This window comes from Elgaria multicarinata, chromosome 9 (genome assembly GCF_023053635.1).
Source record: "Elgaria multicarinata webbii isolate HBS135686 ecotype San Diego chromosome 9, rElgMul1.1.pri, whole genome shotgun sequence".
Classification (NCBI taxonomy): domain Eukaryota; kingdom Metazoa; phylum Chordata; class Lepidosauria; order Squamata; family Anguidae; genus Elgaria; species Elgaria multicarinata.
Window position 1 is genome coordinate 34,905,518 of NC_086179.1, and position 16,824 is coordinate 34,922,341.

General features: G+C 47.0%; 1 protein-coding gene across 1 annotated transcript in view; it reads right to left on the minus strand.

Moving 5' to 3' along the window:
- Positions 1-992: 992 nt before the first annotated feature.
- The window catches only part of BAIAP2L2 (BAR/IMD domain containing adaptor protein 2 like 2), a 31,271-nt gene continuing 15,439 nt past the window's right edge, over positions 993-16,824 (minus strand). The window contains exons 6-14 of the mRNA XM_063134596.1: positions 16,234-16,350; positions 15,115-15,261; positions 13,335-13,475; positions 11,776-11,914; positions 10,841-11,081; positions 8,464-8,535; positions 7,268-7,451; positions 3,063-3,106; positions 993-1,295 (exon numbers count right to left, since the gene is read on the minus strand). Coding sequence (XP_062990666.1) covers positions 1,220-1,295; positions 3,063-3,106; positions 7,268-7,451; positions 8,464-8,535; positions 10,841-11,081; positions 11,776-11,914; positions 13,335-13,475; positions 15,115-15,261; positions 16,234-16,350 — 1,161 coding nt within the window. The 3' untranslated portion in view covers positions 993-1,219. The remainder of the gene's footprint in view (positions 1,296-3,062; positions 3,107-7,267; positions 7,452-8,463; positions 8,536-10,840; positions 11,082-11,775; positions 11,915-13,334; positions 13,476-15,114; positions 15,262-16,233; positions 16,351-16,824) is intronic.

Sequence of the window (16,824 nt, forward strand, 5' to 3'; positions counted from 1 at the left end):
TTAAATGGCTGCTTTCAGCTACAGCCAAGACTGAGGCCCCGTTCAGAAGACACCTTAAACCATAGTTTTAGCTATGGTGGTTAAGCCAGGCTGCGCTCAGAAGACACCTTAAACAATGGCTTTAACTACAGTGAATAAAGCAAAAAGACTTACTCACTATGGTTAAAGCCATGGTTTAAAGTGTCTTCTGAACACGGCATGGCTTTCTGGCTTAACCACTGTGGTTAAAGCCATGGTTTAAGGTGTCCTCTGAACATGCCCAATATGGCTTGGATTCTCTTTAATGTGTGTGTGTGTGTGTGGAGGGGGTTGCACCCTTAGAGGACAACAGCTACCACTGCTCCCTTCAAAACTCCCCATGATCTGATGTAAAACTGTCCCCCCCTGCGTAGTGCTAACAATCAGTACCTCCACCATCCATGGCCAAAAATACAACCAATTGGATCTCCTAATATTTTTTATTATCACTTAAAAGTATCTGCAGGAAACTCTGGATTTGATTGGAGCCATGCCACTGAGGAAGGCAGTGCTGAACCTCCTCTCTGCCACCATCTTCCCAATCTAAGTCCTCCCTCCCAAAGTTGCTATTGGCTCCACCATTACAGAAAGTAGTTTATCTGAAGTACATGTATCCTTCCTATGGTGTGGGTGGTATAAGCTTGTGGGGTGAGGGGGCAATTTAGATCAGGAAAATGACACTTGTGGAAAGGTTGCTCCTTTATAAAAACTCAAACCCAAACTTCCACTGTGTCAGGAGACCTGATCATGGCTTTCCCCTATAATGAGTCATTTGGCCCTGAAATTATGTCACAAAAAGTTATGACACAAGGCGCCCATCACACTCTCATGATCACAGTCCACATAAAAGGCAAGGAATTTTTCTCTGGTTACTCAGAAAATGTGACATCCTCAATAAGAAAGAATGCATATACCAGGCTATGCAACTACAAATGGGAAATGAATGCACATTATGCACAGACACTAAAGTGGACATTCACAAAGGCCCTAAAGTAACTTAACAAAATAACCTGAGGACCTATTGACCCCTACAAGATACCAAGTGTGGGAAAGGAGGCTCAAGAGCTGCCCACCACTGAGGTCAGACATTTCGGAAGAAGCCATTTCCAAAATAATGCCGAGCTGTGCTCAGGAATGAGAACAATTGTCCTGTCCGACACTCTGTGCCACGCACCCACGCACCCCACTCCATCGCCAGCTTTCACCGGATGATTGGCGCTGATCGGTCGTTGGTCACAGTCGGGCGCAGTTTGACCGTGGCAAAAGGGTTGGTGCCTCTAGGAGGAGGAAAAGGAAAGGAAAGGTATAACATCTCTGAAAACACCATAAAGCAGGCCACATCATAACATACAAGCTGCTCACGCACTGTCTTGCTCTACATATGGATGCCACAAGAGTGCAAGAAAGGATTGGCAATGCTCAGCCTTTGCAGAAGCTCCTGTGGCTTTAATATCCCATCAGGTTCATGCACTGTGATGGAAAAGAAGATACATCTGCTAAACATCTCTGCTATTGAAGTCATGTCACTTTTAAAGCCCAGAGAATGCCCTGATGGCACATGATGCTCTTACCAGCCTAGGCAATGTATCAGTACAAGACTGCCTGAGAACTGCACAGAAATTGCTCTGAGCAACTCATTAAAGAAAAAAGAAAAAAAGAGTAGGATATAAGTGAATAAAACGGGGGTGTTGAACTTCTTTCAGGCCAAGGGTAGACTTGAATTTTGGAGCTCTCAAGGGCCGCCTTCCAGTAGTAGGTGGGGCCGAAGGCAAAGGGGTTGTGGTCAAATGCAAAATAGGTGGGGCCAAAAATACAAAATAAATGTGAGCATATTGTAACTCAAAGTTCTTTCTGCCGGAAACTAAGCTTTAGAAGAGGCATATATCAACCTATTAAGAAGGGGGGGTGTGTGCACAAAAGCTGAAGAACTCCAGAGGGCCAGATTTGGGCCCAGGGCCTGAGGTTCCCCACCCCTGGTATATACAACACTATCTTGAACATTCACTTCAATGCAGCAGAAAGTATGATATATAAAACTTTTTTTAAAAAAATAAACACTAGATTGGGAGCTGGCAAGCTAATGCTATTTTTACAAATGATGCTAAGAACCTCTGGTCCGTAATATGGAAATGTGAATATTTGTTTGTTTAAAACTCCGGCACAACTGCCCCTTCATCCAATAGATTCCAGAGCAGTGAACCATAAAACATTAACAATGTATAGTAAAACACATTTAACAATAATATGCAACAGCAGCTGTAAAACATACACCAGGCTGGACCATTACACAACTTTAAAATGCATGGAAAATGATAATTTAATACAAAAAGTGGGTGGTGAAGTCAGATCTGTTAGAACAGATAATAGTCTTACACTTTTTCCTATGAACTAACTTCAAAGCATAGTTTAAAACCCTGACTTTTAAGTCTGGCTTTTTCAAAGCTGTTGTATTTCTAAGAGGACAAAAAAAAGCCCTTTGACATGGGGAAGGTGTGGCATCATCACCCAGGCATAAGAAATATTTTTAAGGGTCTCTAGGGGAAATGTCCTTAACAAATGTTTGGGAAGAGATTGTTCAGGAGAAAATGTTTTACAAGGATGATCAGGGGTCTGGAAACAAAGCCCTATGAGGAGACAGAAAGAACTGGGCATGTTTAGCCTGGAGAAGAGAAGATTGAGGGAAGACATGATAGCCCTCTTCAAATACTTAAAAGGTTGTCCCACAGAGGAGGGCCAGGATCTCTTCTCGATCATCCCAGAGTGCCAGACATGGAATAATGGGCTCAAATTACAGGAAGCCATATTCTGGCTGGACATCAGGAAAAACCTCCTGACTGCTAGAGCAGTACGGCAATGGAACCAGTTACCTAGGGAGGTTGTGGGCTCTCCCACACTAGAGGCATTCAAGGGGCAGCTGGACCACCATCTGCCAGGGATGCTTTAAGGTGGATGGCCTTATAGGCCCCTTCCAACTCTACTGTTCTATGATTCTATGTTTCTATGAAAATAGATAATCCCAGCGTCAAGTGAGAGTCAAAACTTACTTGGGGAAGAGTTCTGGAGGATGCTCCCATCCTGCTGATGATTTCTGCAATAAAAGCAAAAAGATGGTGAAGGCTGAGAGAGAACACCTTGTGAACTTTCAGCAGAGACAAAACGAGAAGGGGATGGGGCACACCAAGAACACACACATCGGCTTCTGTTGGCCTTCCCTTGGCTGGTGCCCTCCATGCTGGGAGTTGTAGTCCAATACATCTGGAGGGCACTAGGTTGGAAGAGGCTGGCTTAGATGGGGTCTGCACCAATGGGTTCCCTGCAGACTAAATGTTCATACAACTTAAGGGATCTGTCCCACCCTGTGCCCCTGCCCCTATGGGCATTACAGCCAAGGTGGATCCAGTGTGTATATTTTGGGAGAGATTGAGGCATGCAGTTTTCACACCCCATCAGCATTCCTGGCTATTCAGGAAGTGAATCCCACACCAATGCTTCCTTGCCTCTGACTGGCAAAAAAAAAAAAAACCAATCATGAAGGCAAGGTTTTAGGATACCATATAGGCACGCGCAAAAAAACTAACCCCCTATTGCGGAGAACCCAGCCTCCTTTCTCAGGTGCAGAGTGGGCCTTGTTTTCACTGACCCTGAAACAGGAGGTTGGCTAAAAATTATGACGAGAGGCTAGGGGGAAATATTACAAGGAGTGTTTGATATGAGTTTAAATGAGAAGAGGTGTTTTTACACGTTTGTATGTTTAGGGCAGGGGCGGGGAGAAATACAACAACTGTTAGGTGGTAAATGCGGTGAAAAAACTTGTGCAGAGGTGCAAGGAACTTCCATGGAAGCCTCATATGGAAGGTGCTGAAGTAACTATCAGTTCTGCTGATTTCCCACTTCGAATCACCATTTCAAAGTTTCTTTATAGGAAGGAAATCGCAAGCTGGATTTCCTTAGTTCTGTGTGTAATGTGGTTTTGAACCCCCAAAGGCTAAACAAAAAATTAGTTAAAGATATATTGTAAGAAGCCTAAATTGCTTTCCTAAGAGCAAGCCCCACTGAACACAGAGGGCCTTGCTTCAGAGTAAACTTATATAGAAAGGTGCTGTTAGACTAATAAAACCAGCCCTCAACTCACTTTTCTTAAGCGCTTCCTTATTATATTCCTTTCTGTGTATGTTTTGGTGCATCCTGCATTTCCCTGGCCAACTCTGACCCTCAATGTACCATTTCACATCCTGGGATTGGTTTATGCCTGGTTTGCATAGATCTGCTATGAATCAGATCAGGAGCAGAATTCAAGTAAGGTCAGGTTTCTCAAATAAGCAAGAAGGGAAAAGATCAATATCATGGGAAGCTGTGAATAGTGCTGAACAGATGGTTTGTATGTTGCTCCAACAAGGAGCAGAGCAAGACTGAAACTAAAATAGGAAAATGGCTGCCTATAGGCTGGTTGGCCCCACCTCCCTACTAACTCAGGCTTGGTCTCTTAAAGGGGCCTAGCCTGTTTTAGCAATCTCAGTCTGTGACAATGTGGATGTAGCTGAGGTATGCTAGTGTCCTTATGACCCAAGCCTTCAGAGTCTGGGAACAGTAATGCTAACTCCTCTGGGTACAGGGGAACTGACCCTGGGGTCTTTCTGGGAAACTGGGTCCTAGGGAGATGGAAGCCTCGTGACACCTTTATATGGCCCAAACAGCTACCTCAACCATTAATTCTTGTGCCTCTTCTTCTGAGGCCAAACAATCAGGGATCTTCTAAGAATGAGGGTTTGATGTCTTGGTCCATGATGTGTCATTTACTGGGAGGGTAGTGGAGATGTCTTTCCTCTTGATCAGAATCGCTGGCAGCCAAGGATGTTCTTCTGTTCTAGATATTTCCTGGGGTGGGGGTCAAGCCTTTTGTTCAGTTTACACCAGGGCTCCCCAAATGTTGTGGGCTGGAGGACACATTTAGCATTTGGGGGGGATGTCATGGATGCTTGCACAAAATGGTTGTGCCATAGGACTGTCCATGCACAGGACGGCTGCCATGGTGGGTACAGCCACTCACAAAACACTCATTTCTAGGGTGACTATATGGAAAGGAGGACAGGGTTTCTGCATCCTTAACAGTTGTATTGGAAAAAACAGCAGGAAACTGCCCTATTTTGTATCTGGTCAAGAGGGCAGGAATCCTGCAGCTTTAACTGTTGTGATGAAGAAGGCATTTCACCAGGTGCTGCATGCATACAAATGACACCTGCTGAAATTCCCCTTTTCTATACAACTGTTAAAGATACAGGAGCCCTGTCCTCCTTTCCATATGGTCACCCTAATTTGACAGCATTCTGGGGAAAGGAAAGAGTGATGGCGGATGGCTGCAAGCCAGGTATTTAACTTTGCAACCACCCAAAAACACAACTTAAAGGAAAAAATTAAGATCAGGAGGGTCAGGGGACCTTGCTGGGCACCAAGAGAAGTATCTGTGGGCCACACCATGTTGGAGTCCCCAGATTTATACTTCTGCTTCTGCTTTTTTTTTTTTTTTTAGTTAATTTTGAAGGTTAGCATGACTCAGCTGCATACTTCCTTAAACTGGAGGGGCCACCCCGCAGGAGAAGAGGAAGAAGCCTCTAGAAAGTTCTGCCTGCTGAGGTGGATGGGAGGAGTAACTCATGAAAGGATGCCCTCCTCTAATCTGAGTAGAAAGGATCTTCACCAGCATTTCTGTTTGTTGTCATTATTTTATCGAGGATTTCTTACTTATCCAGCCAGCAACTCTAACAGGAGACTGCTTAGGGTGGTGCGTCAAAATCCTCCCCATCCTCCCAGATGTGGAAAGCTTCCATGGCAACACCCAACACACCCAAGGCTGTGTTCACACGAACATAAACAAACAGCATCAGGTACTTTGGAAGTGGCCCATCAATCATCAGCACCTTGACAGCAGGCACACAGCTCACCTAGTTCACTGCCTTTCCTGCTACGGTGAGATGCATTGCATTTCTATTTAAATTCTAACAATTATTTCTAAATTAGCTTCCAGACCATGAGTGGGTAAACTGTGGCCCTCCAGAAGTTTTGGCTACAACTCCCATTATCCCCCACCATTGGCTATGCTTTCTTGGGCTGATGGAAGTTACAGGCCAAAACACAGGGAGGGCCAGAGGGTTATGCACGCCGCCTTGGGTTCCTTGTAAGAAAAAAGGCAGGATATAAATGCAATAAATGCAATAAATAAATAAATAAAATAAATCTGGACATATAAATTAGCATAGGCAAATCCTACGCCTAAGTCGACCACCTAATCACATATTGCTTGCCCCTCAAGGCTACGGAGACAGCCTAGGAGGGAAGAGCAGGCCCTCCTCCGGCAACTGTGTAGGAGTTAAGTCATCAATTCTCTTTAAAGAGCAGCCTGTACCTTCCTCATGCTTGTTTCTCTCTCAGGGGTGGGGACGACACACAACATGGGAGTTAAAGAGCATAAAGATACTTGAAGTTCATTTGGTTAAACTGAAGTAACTGTTCGTGTGAACATGGCCTAACTTTCAATCCACAGCAAGCAGTAAAAAACGGTGTTTCCCACTCCTAGAGGCTGGGAGTCTGGTCCGCTTCCCTCCAACCACCACACTAGCTTCTGGGCCTTCAAGCCCCCCAAAGTGCCCCACAGGGGAAGAAAGACAAGGAGGGCATCTCCACCAGCTAGCTAGGCCCTACCCACGTCCATGTTCAACACTCCACATCCTACTGTTAGCAGAAAGAGCTGCCGCCCCGAAGCCACCAGAAATCAGGCTGGGATGTCATGGAGTTGAGGAGTGAGCTGAAGGGACCCTGGGAAGTGAAAGAGAAGTGACTTGAGACTCTCTCCCACTGGGACACGAAAGCAGGGGGCCGTGGCTGGCGTGGAGGAAGAGATGGGCCGAAAAGGGTTTTATCCTCTGAGTTTGAGAGTGGCTAATATCAACTGAAAGAGAGGAACAGCTCTGAGGAGGCCAGTCCTAAACCTGGACCCGGGATGACTGAGAGCGGATGTTACACGAGGAATTGGAGAAACGCTCAGAGATGTCAGCTACCTAGGGCAGCCTTCCCCGATCTGGCACCCTCCAGATACGTTGGACTGCAACTCCCATAATTCCCAGCCACAATAGCCAATGGCCATGAGAGATTCTCTGGCTGGGGGACACCAGGGTGAGGAGGGCTGATCTAGGGTCATGTCTATTACCCTAAGAGGTTCCCACCAAACACCTAAAAGGTCATCGCAAGCTCTCACCTTGGCATCCGTGGTGCCTGCAGCACTGGCTGTACTACTGCGACGGCTGCCAGCCCCCAGCCCAGCAGGAGAAGGACTCGGGGACTGAGCTCTGCTGGAATTGTGCCAGTAGTCCCCTGCAGATGGGCCGCTGTGCCGATCCAGAAGGTTCTCTATGCTATGGCTGCTCCGCAGAGGAAAGGGCCTGAGGAAGAGGGAACGGAAAGGACGGCAAAAGGGCAGGAATGGGGTAAGAGATAAGGAGGTGAGCGCGTTCCTTGTTATTTGGTCTGGAGCTTTAAAGCTCCTGTCACGTAATGGTGACACACACGGCTTTCTTCCTCCCATCCCCTCCATGTTATCCTCACAATGACCCTGTGAGGAAGGTTAGGGCTGAGAGATGGTGACTGTCCCGACATCACCTAGTGAGCTTCAGGGCTGAGCAGGGATTTGAACCTCCGTCACTCCAGCCTAGTTTGACAGTATATAACTACGACCCACTGGATGCTTTCCAGATGTGTTGACTACAACACACGCAAACAACATTTCTCCACTATAACATCCCCCCTCTCTGAACTGTTTCCCCCTTCCCTTGTTATATATACTGGCCAGTTCTGTTCTAAGGGTGCTTCCTTACAGAGGGGTCCTAGCACTAATAACCTGAAAGCATCGTGCAGCCATTCCATCTTTTCATCCTTAATGGATTTTCTGCCATAAGGAAAAAAAGATGGAAGCAGCATTGCTAAAAACACAGGAGGACTACAGTTGGATGATGACATTCTCTGGTGGCCCTTATAAAACCCTGTGGACTATGGCAAATCAATAGCCTCGCCCAAGATTGATCAACTGGCACTCTGCATTTGGCTAGGGATGGTTGTTGATATCTAAGGCATCTCATAAGCCCTGGCTCATCTAGGTCCCTCCCTCTTCCCAATCTGTGCAGACTGCATCACCCATCCAAACCTGTAACCTTGCTCCCTCCATCTGCACACTCCTGCCTTTCCTCTACCACTTTGCTCCCCTCTTGCAAGCCTAGCATAAGCCACACTTCTGCCTGTGACAGTATTGGGGACCACCGGCAGCTGATTGCTTGCCCGCTTAGATGTGTCCCATCAACCCAAATGATGGGACAGTCCTTGCATTGAACAGGGCTTCACAGGAGAGTAAGGAACAGAGCGTACCGACTTCTCCACTGATATAACTCAGGTTCACGGTACCTGGAAGCTGTCTCCTCGGGCTTTCTCACCATCTCTAGGGGCTTCACGAAAGCTTCAGGGAACCAGCCACTCCTAAAATCAAAGACACATGGCAACAACTCCCATCTTTTATGAATGCAATCACCAAACCAATGGGATACTGGAACCGGGGTTTCCGGGGATGTAATGCAGGTACTTTTAAAAAATTATTATTATTATTATTATTATTATTATTATTATTATTATTATTGATGCTGATGACACCTGACGCTCCCCTCATTATTCGATGATGATGATGATGATTCATTTTTATACTGCTCAATAGCCAAAGCTCTCTGGGCAGCTTACAAAAACTAAAACCATAAAAAAAACCATTCAAAATATAAAATAAACAGTATATATAGTATTGTTCTCTCTGATCTTAGCCGCCATCCTCACAGTAGCTGGACGGGAATTAATTTTGCCAGCAAGACTATTGATCCCTGTTATGATGCAATGTATTTTGGAGTACCTTGGTCTTGAATGGGCAACTAACCCAACAGCTTTACAAAAGATGTTCTCACAGTGGAGATGAAAACTGCCAGAAGTGGTTTGTTGATATGGCAGGCTGTCTGAAATTTTGGGCTCCCCTTGGGACGTGGGTGTGGGGGCAGTCACCATGAGGGCCTGCAGAACATACCATGGCACCGCTGCACCCAACCCCTTACTGGGGGGCATCAACTCCTCGAATGCCATGTATCGGGCATGGGATCAGAACCTGCATTACCCCATGACCCTTGTCCGCCTCCACTTCAAAGCCTTGTACGGTGCTGTAGCTCAGTGGCAGAGCACCTGCTTTGTGTGCAGAAGGTCCCAGGTTCAATCCCCGGCATCTCCAGGTAGGGCTAGGGGGAAAAAACTCCTGCTTTGAAACCCTGGAGAGCCATCGCTGCCAGTCAGTGTTGAGAATACTGGGCTAGATGGTCCAAGGATCTGACTCCGGTGAAGGCAGTTTCCTATGTTATTATGATTGGGAGAAGCCACATTGTGTTTCTGAATGCAATTGCTCATCTTGGCATGCAGCCATCAGGTTTCAACATGAGAAGCACCACTCTACTGATAAGGGAGAATTTGGTTTCACATCTCTTCACGTCAAGGACAGTGTGAACTTGGTTGAAACATGACAAGGCCATTAGTTCAGCACTGCTTCCAGAAAACTCCTGAATTTGGATCCTTAATATAGCAATTCCAGATGTTGCCCCTGCCTCCTGCCCCCAAAGTAAAGTAAATTCCAAAATGGTTCTGATGATGGAAGGTGGATTCCTGCATTGAGCAGGGGGTTGGACTTGATGGCCTTGTGGGCCCCTTCCGACTCTACTATTCTATGATACTATGATTGCTTTTTACTGAGCCAGTTGCATGAGCGGGCTAGGGCAGGGCAAAATGCTTTTGTGTTACACACAACTGACCACCATGCAGGAATCAGAATCAGAATGAGGAAGTGGAACGGGATCTAAATCAAGGGTTCATCACCTGTGGCCGTGGAGTTGCGTGTGGCCCGTGGTCATTTCCTGTGTGGCACTGAAAGTGGCCAGAACCTCACAGATACACTTTCTCCCACACTCCATCCCCAGCGATCCTTACATCTCAGTGGGGGTGGAATGAGGGGGTGGGAGAAAGAGTAAGTGTGCAGCCCCCCGGCCCACCTACCAAAACCAGATGTGGCCCTTGGGGCTGAAACGATTGTGCACCACTTGTCTAGATAACAAGAGAAGGCCTGAGAAGCAGCAGAAGCTGACATTCATCGGCAGACCTGGAACTGAGCAAAATACAAACAGCGAAGCTTGTAGGCCTCTTCAGTGGGTCCAGTGAAACCTCTGGTCTTAGCCAGGTTGTTTTCAGTTCTTGAAAGGCTCCCAGCCCAAATTCTAAACGGACTTCTCATTTGGGAGAGCTGGGCAGCTTACTGGCCGGGTCTGGGATAAGAGAAATATGCATAACTATTTACAAATCAAATATGCCCCCAAGCAGCAAGAGGAAAGAGGCACAAGGGCAAATTGTCACTGGCTCCCCTTTTGCAACATGGGACCCTCTGGGAAAGGCCACCCACAGTAGCCTTCCCCAACCTGCCGCTTTCCAGAGATTTCAGACTAAACTCCCAGCATTCCTGGCCACTGGCCAGGTTGGCTGGGGCTGATGGGAGTTGAAGACCAAAATGTCTGGGCTAGAGGATAAAATGCACCTTGAGTATGATTTGAACCAATCCTCTAGTTAATCCCCCAGTGCAAGAAGAGTCCACTTGGGTCAGCATCAATTCCATAGGATGACACCGGCTGCACTAAATGATCTGAACCCTCTTAAACCATGGACCTCCTCAGCCTAAAGCTGTTCCGTGACAGAGATCTCTGAGCAGACTTACGTGGATGTGGCTTCCAGCTTCCCATACAGCCAGCCGTTCTGTGCTTCTGGGATCAGCACGGTGACTACATCTCCAAGGTTGAATTGCAGCAGGGTCTGGTTGGAACCAGCAGTATGAGGGGCTATTGCCTGGACCTTCAGCACACCGTTGCTGTTCTCCTCTTTGCCCCCTGGCTGGGCTCTTCCTGCCGCCTGCTCTCCAAAGGAGCTGGAGCGAGAACGTTGGCCAGTGGAAAGGGAGCCTGAAAGATGGGGAGAGGGGGAAGTGGATTGCACCATGGGTGGAGAATCCCAGCTTGGCTGGAGAAGTGGGAGAAATTCCATGCAGGAAGTTCAGAGCTCTCTCCATGGGTTGAATGTAATGCTGTCCATCCTCCAGTATAACAGAAACTGCTGGCCCCTTACACACAACCTCCACAAATCTGCTCTGGAGGGCAGGGACACCCTACATTTGGAGGGCGGAGAGCAAGAGGAGTCTGTGTTGTCCGAGCAGAAGCCCAGTTGCGAAATGTTGGCAGGACCCCTGCAGCTAGGAGCAATTGTCACATTTATTTGTTCATGTTCATTACTTTTATATCTCTCCACCTTTCCACCAAGGAGATCAAGGCAACCTACATGATTCTCCCTTCTCCCCATCTTATCTTCACTGCAACTTTCTGAAGTCGGCTAGGCTGAGCGAGATTCACTGATCCAAAGCAAGCTTCATAGTTGAGTGGGGATTTGAACCTGGTCTTAATCCAACGTTTGAACTACTACACTGCAAAGCACCCATGTTCACGTGGGTCCAAGCTTCATCCCTGCCTCATATCACATAGATAGATAACAAGAGCTCCAAGACATCTTAGGAAAATGTTTGTCAGTGGAGACTATTAATCTACCTCTACAAGGGATATATACTGTTGGCCTATAATTCTCTCCTCTCCTGATCTCTCTCACCAGCAGAGGGCGTTCTCGGCAGGGCTCTTCTTCTTGGATCTGGATGAGCGGAAGGCAAGATTTCTGCTGCCTCCTGGAGAAAGGGGCTGGAGCTACGTCCTGCCGTGACTGAACTGAAATCACCCATAGGCCTCTGGGTCTGCAACAAAGCAAGGAAAGCAAGAGTGAGCAATTCATGGAAATGATCCTTTGGGGCAATCCATAGGTCTCTTGAAGACACTTTGCTATTCCTCCTCTTCCAGCAGGATTTAGGATTATCCTCCGTTCCCTGTATCCTAGAACTTACCACACATCCTCAGAGTAAGTAATCAGGTAGTTTGCACACAAGCATGTTAACTGTCATGAAAGCCTTAGTGCAAGGGTGGCCAACCTTTTTTGTGGCGGTGGTGGGCTGCACTGGTCCTTGAGGAAACCCTCAGGGGCTGCGTAAGTGGACAGGCTGGTGATGGGTGGGCCCACAAGCAGAATACAAGTGCAACAGCACCTTCCTGCTCTTGTTCCCTAGCAACTTGTGTATACAGGCTTACTGCCTCTGATACTGGAGGTAGCACATACCCATCAGGAAAAGTAGCCATTGGTAGCCTTAGAATCATAGAATCATAGAATAGCAGAGTTGGAAGGGGCCTACAAGGCCATTGAGTCCAACCCCCTGCTCAATGCAGGAATCCACCCTAAAGCATCCCTGACAGATGGCTCTCCAGCTGCTTCTTGAAGGCCCACAACCTCCCTAGGCAACTGGTTCCAATGTCGTACTGCTCTAATGGTCAGAAAGTTTTTCCTGATGTCCAGCCGGAATCTGGCTTCCTGTAACTTGAGCCCGTTATTCCGTGTCCTGCACTCTGGGAGGATCGAGAAGAGATCCTGGCCCTTCTCTGTGTGACAACCTTTTAAGTATTTGAAGAGTGCTATCATGTCTCCCCTCAATCTTCTCTTCTCCTCCAGGAATTTCTCTCATCCCCTTCTAAAGCCATCCAAACTGGTGGCCATCACTACATGATGCAGCAGCCACTTTGAAGCCACCACAGGGTTTTCCCATGAAGCTTTGAATTTAAAAAGTTGGGGACTTTCCCCGACACTGGAGTAAGTTGACTACAGCCCTTCCGCAGTCTGTCTTCGCTCCAGCATCGAGGTGGAGGCATTCCCAGGTGGATGGTAATCCCTGATGGGTTGCTAGAAGCCTGGACAGAGGGCAGTGGTCGGGCCTGGCGAGTAGGATGGCCACCAGAAAGCCCACACAGCCTTCTCTGTCAGGATTCGCCACTGCCACCCTGCTTCCACCAGCCTACACTGAAACCAGTTAAGGTCACACAGACTCCCAATCAGCACTGAATCTTCAGTGAAGGGAAAATCCATTACAAAATGAGTTTGGGGGAAAAACAGATTTAGATCAAGAAACTCCATGCTAGTCAAGGAGAAATGTGTGCATCATCTGACTCAATGGACTTGGAGGTGGAATAGAACCGGAATAAAAGGTCCGGGTAGACAATTCTACCGTGAAGATCACTCGTTTCAGCAATCTTTCCTCCCCAAGTGTCACTGGTCTCTTTCCTCTTCCTTACCATCTCGAAGTGGGTAGGAGTCAAGCGGCTGGATGGGTGACCCTGGCTGTGGGTGGAGCTAAGGAAGCTCTGGGTAGGGCTGCGGGTGGCCTCCAACTGCTCCTTCCACATGGGAGCTTTAGTCTGGATGATGGCCCGGGCCTGAGCAGGAGAAAAGACAAGAATGACAGAGACTGGAAAGTACAAAGATGCTCCCAGGGCATGGCCTGAAGGCACATGAGGCAGCCACCTTGCTGAAGCTAAGCAGGCCTGGGTCTAGTCAGTGCTTGGAGGAGAGGCCACCTGGAAATCCCATGTTGCCATGTTGAATTCCACAACAGAAGTGACGCAGAATATAAATATAATAAATAAATACATTCTAAAAATGAGAGACATAAGACACAATTTATAAACAATGGTCATCTCACAGTTTTCAGCAGGGTATCGTGTGCTAAGGAAATGTCCCTTTCCCCCACTACTCTTTAGAACAGGGATGCGGAACCTCTTCTAGCATAAGGGCTGGATTTAAATTTGGAGACGTTCTCGGGGGCATTTCAGTGGTGGGCAGGGACCAAAGGCAAACATTGGTAGGGGGGCGAATTCCGGCATATTGTGGCTTAAAGCTCTTACTGCCAGTAACTGAGCCTTAGGAGAGGTATTTGTACCTTTAGAAAGGGATATCATAAAAACATGCAAAAGCTGGGAAAAAAACACTGAATGATTGGCGGTCAGGAATAAAAGAGATGTGGCCATTTGGGGAATCCTGGAGGGCCAGCCTGGGGCCCCGGGGCCTGAGATTCTCCCCACCCCACCCCACTCCACCCCACACACCCGCTTTAGAAGTCCCGAACAGATCAGGCCCCCTATCATTCTGTCTCCCGAGTGAAGGTGTGAAATGCTCACCAGGCCTAATATTTAAGAGCTTCAGGCATCCCTTGTTTAAACAATTTCAAAGTGAAGACCGGAATAAAGCATTTGCTCTATATTATGCTAATTGGACATTTATTTAGTTACAGCAGCTACTTTATTCATAGGTGTTTTGATTTTACTTTGGACACAAAAAGAGAGAATAGTCTCAGGATGCTATAAATGAATGTTTACAGCAAGACAATCTGTTGTCAATAATTTCTGCAGAAGAAGGCCTAATAAGAAGCGAGAGGCTGAAATGTGTCAGGCTTTTCCCCAATAAATTTGTTTATAGCATCCTGAGACTATTCTCACTTTTTGTGTTCCTCTTGGATGCTCCCCTGACTTGCACCCTTGATTTTATTTTGCAAAACACCTTTGCATTTCCCCCCCCCCCCTTCCAGCTCTTTTGCCAGGAACCAAATAAGGCTGAGGGGAAGACAGGATGGAACTAAAAAATGAGGTAGAGAAGCCAGCCTGGAAGGAAGGAAAGCTGGCACTGGCTATCATGAAGAGGGCCTAGGGGATGAGTTAAGTAGAAACATCTCATGATTTAACCATGGGCATACAAACTTCCTTCCATTTCTCAACTTTTAGCAAAAAGGAAAAAAAGTAATAGATTTCCTTGTTTTATCTGCTCTTATGAGGACTAGAAACATTATATTGTCTGTTTAGACACTGTGATTCTATGTGAACATGGCCATGAACATGTTTAGCCTGTGGGTGTGGACAGGAAACCACTGGTTCTCTTGCATTACTGGACCATCTCTTGTTCCATCCCTCTTCTAATGTCCATGTGATTGTCTCCACCCCCAAATCTGGACATACCAATGCACATATTTTCCTTCACACCGCCCACCCACCCCCATCCCAAATTCTATCTGCCTCTCCTCACCCTGGTGTAGAACTGGAGAAGGGTGCTGGAGAGCAGCTGGTGCTTCTCGGCTAGGAAGCGATAACGGCGTTTCTCCTCCAGTTCAGCAGCCCGTTGGCTCTCATTGACAAAAGCCTGCATCTCTGCGTGCAAGTGCATCAAGTTCTCCTGGAGGGGGTGGGGAGAGAAAGGATTGGCGTCAGCCAGCATCATGAATAGGAAATGGCCATGAAGGCAGCCCTTCCCAACCTGGTGTGCCCTCCAGATGTGTTGGTCTGCAACTACCATCATTCCCAGCCATTGGTCATGCTGGTTGGGAATGATGGGAGTTGCATTCCAACAAATCTGGAGGGCACCAGGTAGGTGAAAGCTGCATTACAGCATCTCATCAACACTGGGGAACTTCCAAGTCTTGGCTGAGTGGCAAGATTAATGTTTCTGTGCCTGCAGAAAGATATCTAGTTCCATTTTCAGCCGACAATATATAGGGGGAAATGCCCTTGTTGCAGGGTGACCATAGGAAAAGGACGACAGGGCTCCTGTATCTTTACCAGTTGTATTGAAAAGGGAATTTCAGCAGGTGGCATTTGTATATATGGGGAACCTGGTGAAATTCCTTCTTCATCAAAACAGTTAAAGCTGCAGGAGCCCTCCCCTATTCTGAATCTGGTCAAGAGGGCAGGGCTCCTGCAGCTTTAACTGTTGTGATGAAGAGGGAATTTCACCAGGTGCTACATACATACAAATGACACCTGCTGAAATTCCCTTTTCTGTACAGGATACAGGAGATAAAGATACAGGAGCAATGTCCTGTATCTTTGCTATGTTGCTAAAAGCAACAGGTCACCTTGTTGATGCTGTTTGAAAATTGATCCGGCAAGGCAACAAACTAAACAGAGGACCACTTCACTGTACAGCCAGGCTTCACAACCGAAGCGATAGTCAAGTACTCAAAGCCATCTCATGGGGGGGGGGGGGAGGGAGAGAGAGAGAGAAAGCCATTAACTCCACCATCTAAAGCTACCTAGCTGGACCACTGTGACCACTATACCGCACTACTTTTTCTAAGGATAGCGTTTGCCACTGCCGGACCCTCTACTCATATCTGAATTTTCTTTTAGCCTCCATATCATTCCCCACCTTCATCTCGCGTGTATTCTTGTCTCGCGTTCTTTCCATTCTCCATAGATCCGACATGCATTTATCTACATTGGCAGCTCTGCGTCGGTATTCCTTCTCATATCGCTGGCGACTGTCCTATGAGTGGCCACATTAAAACAAAACAAAAGAGGAAGACAAGCGCCTGAGCTCCTCGATGAAAAGAAGAAAAATACCAACTCCCTGCACAATCAACTGTTGAAATAAATTTCAATACATAACAACCAAAATAATTAGAATTGAAAACAAGACGGAGTGTAAAAAAAAAAAAAGTTCTCTTTATGCTGCTCAGTTCTGGAATGGTGCAACATTAAACAAATAAACAAATAAAAAAGAAGTGATGTCATAGACACCCAGCCAATAGGAATTCAAGGCAGTCTCATACAGCCCAAACAGTCACAATAGATGCGCCTTTTGGGTTGGCTTTTAGCTGCACATTTGCCACACCAGGTGATGCATCTGTTCCCATAGATTAAACCACACAGAGAGCTTGTATATTATAAGCTGACATCACCTCTCACACAGTACTGTTCAAGGGAGCAAAGTGCACACAGTCCACCATGAGACATGAAG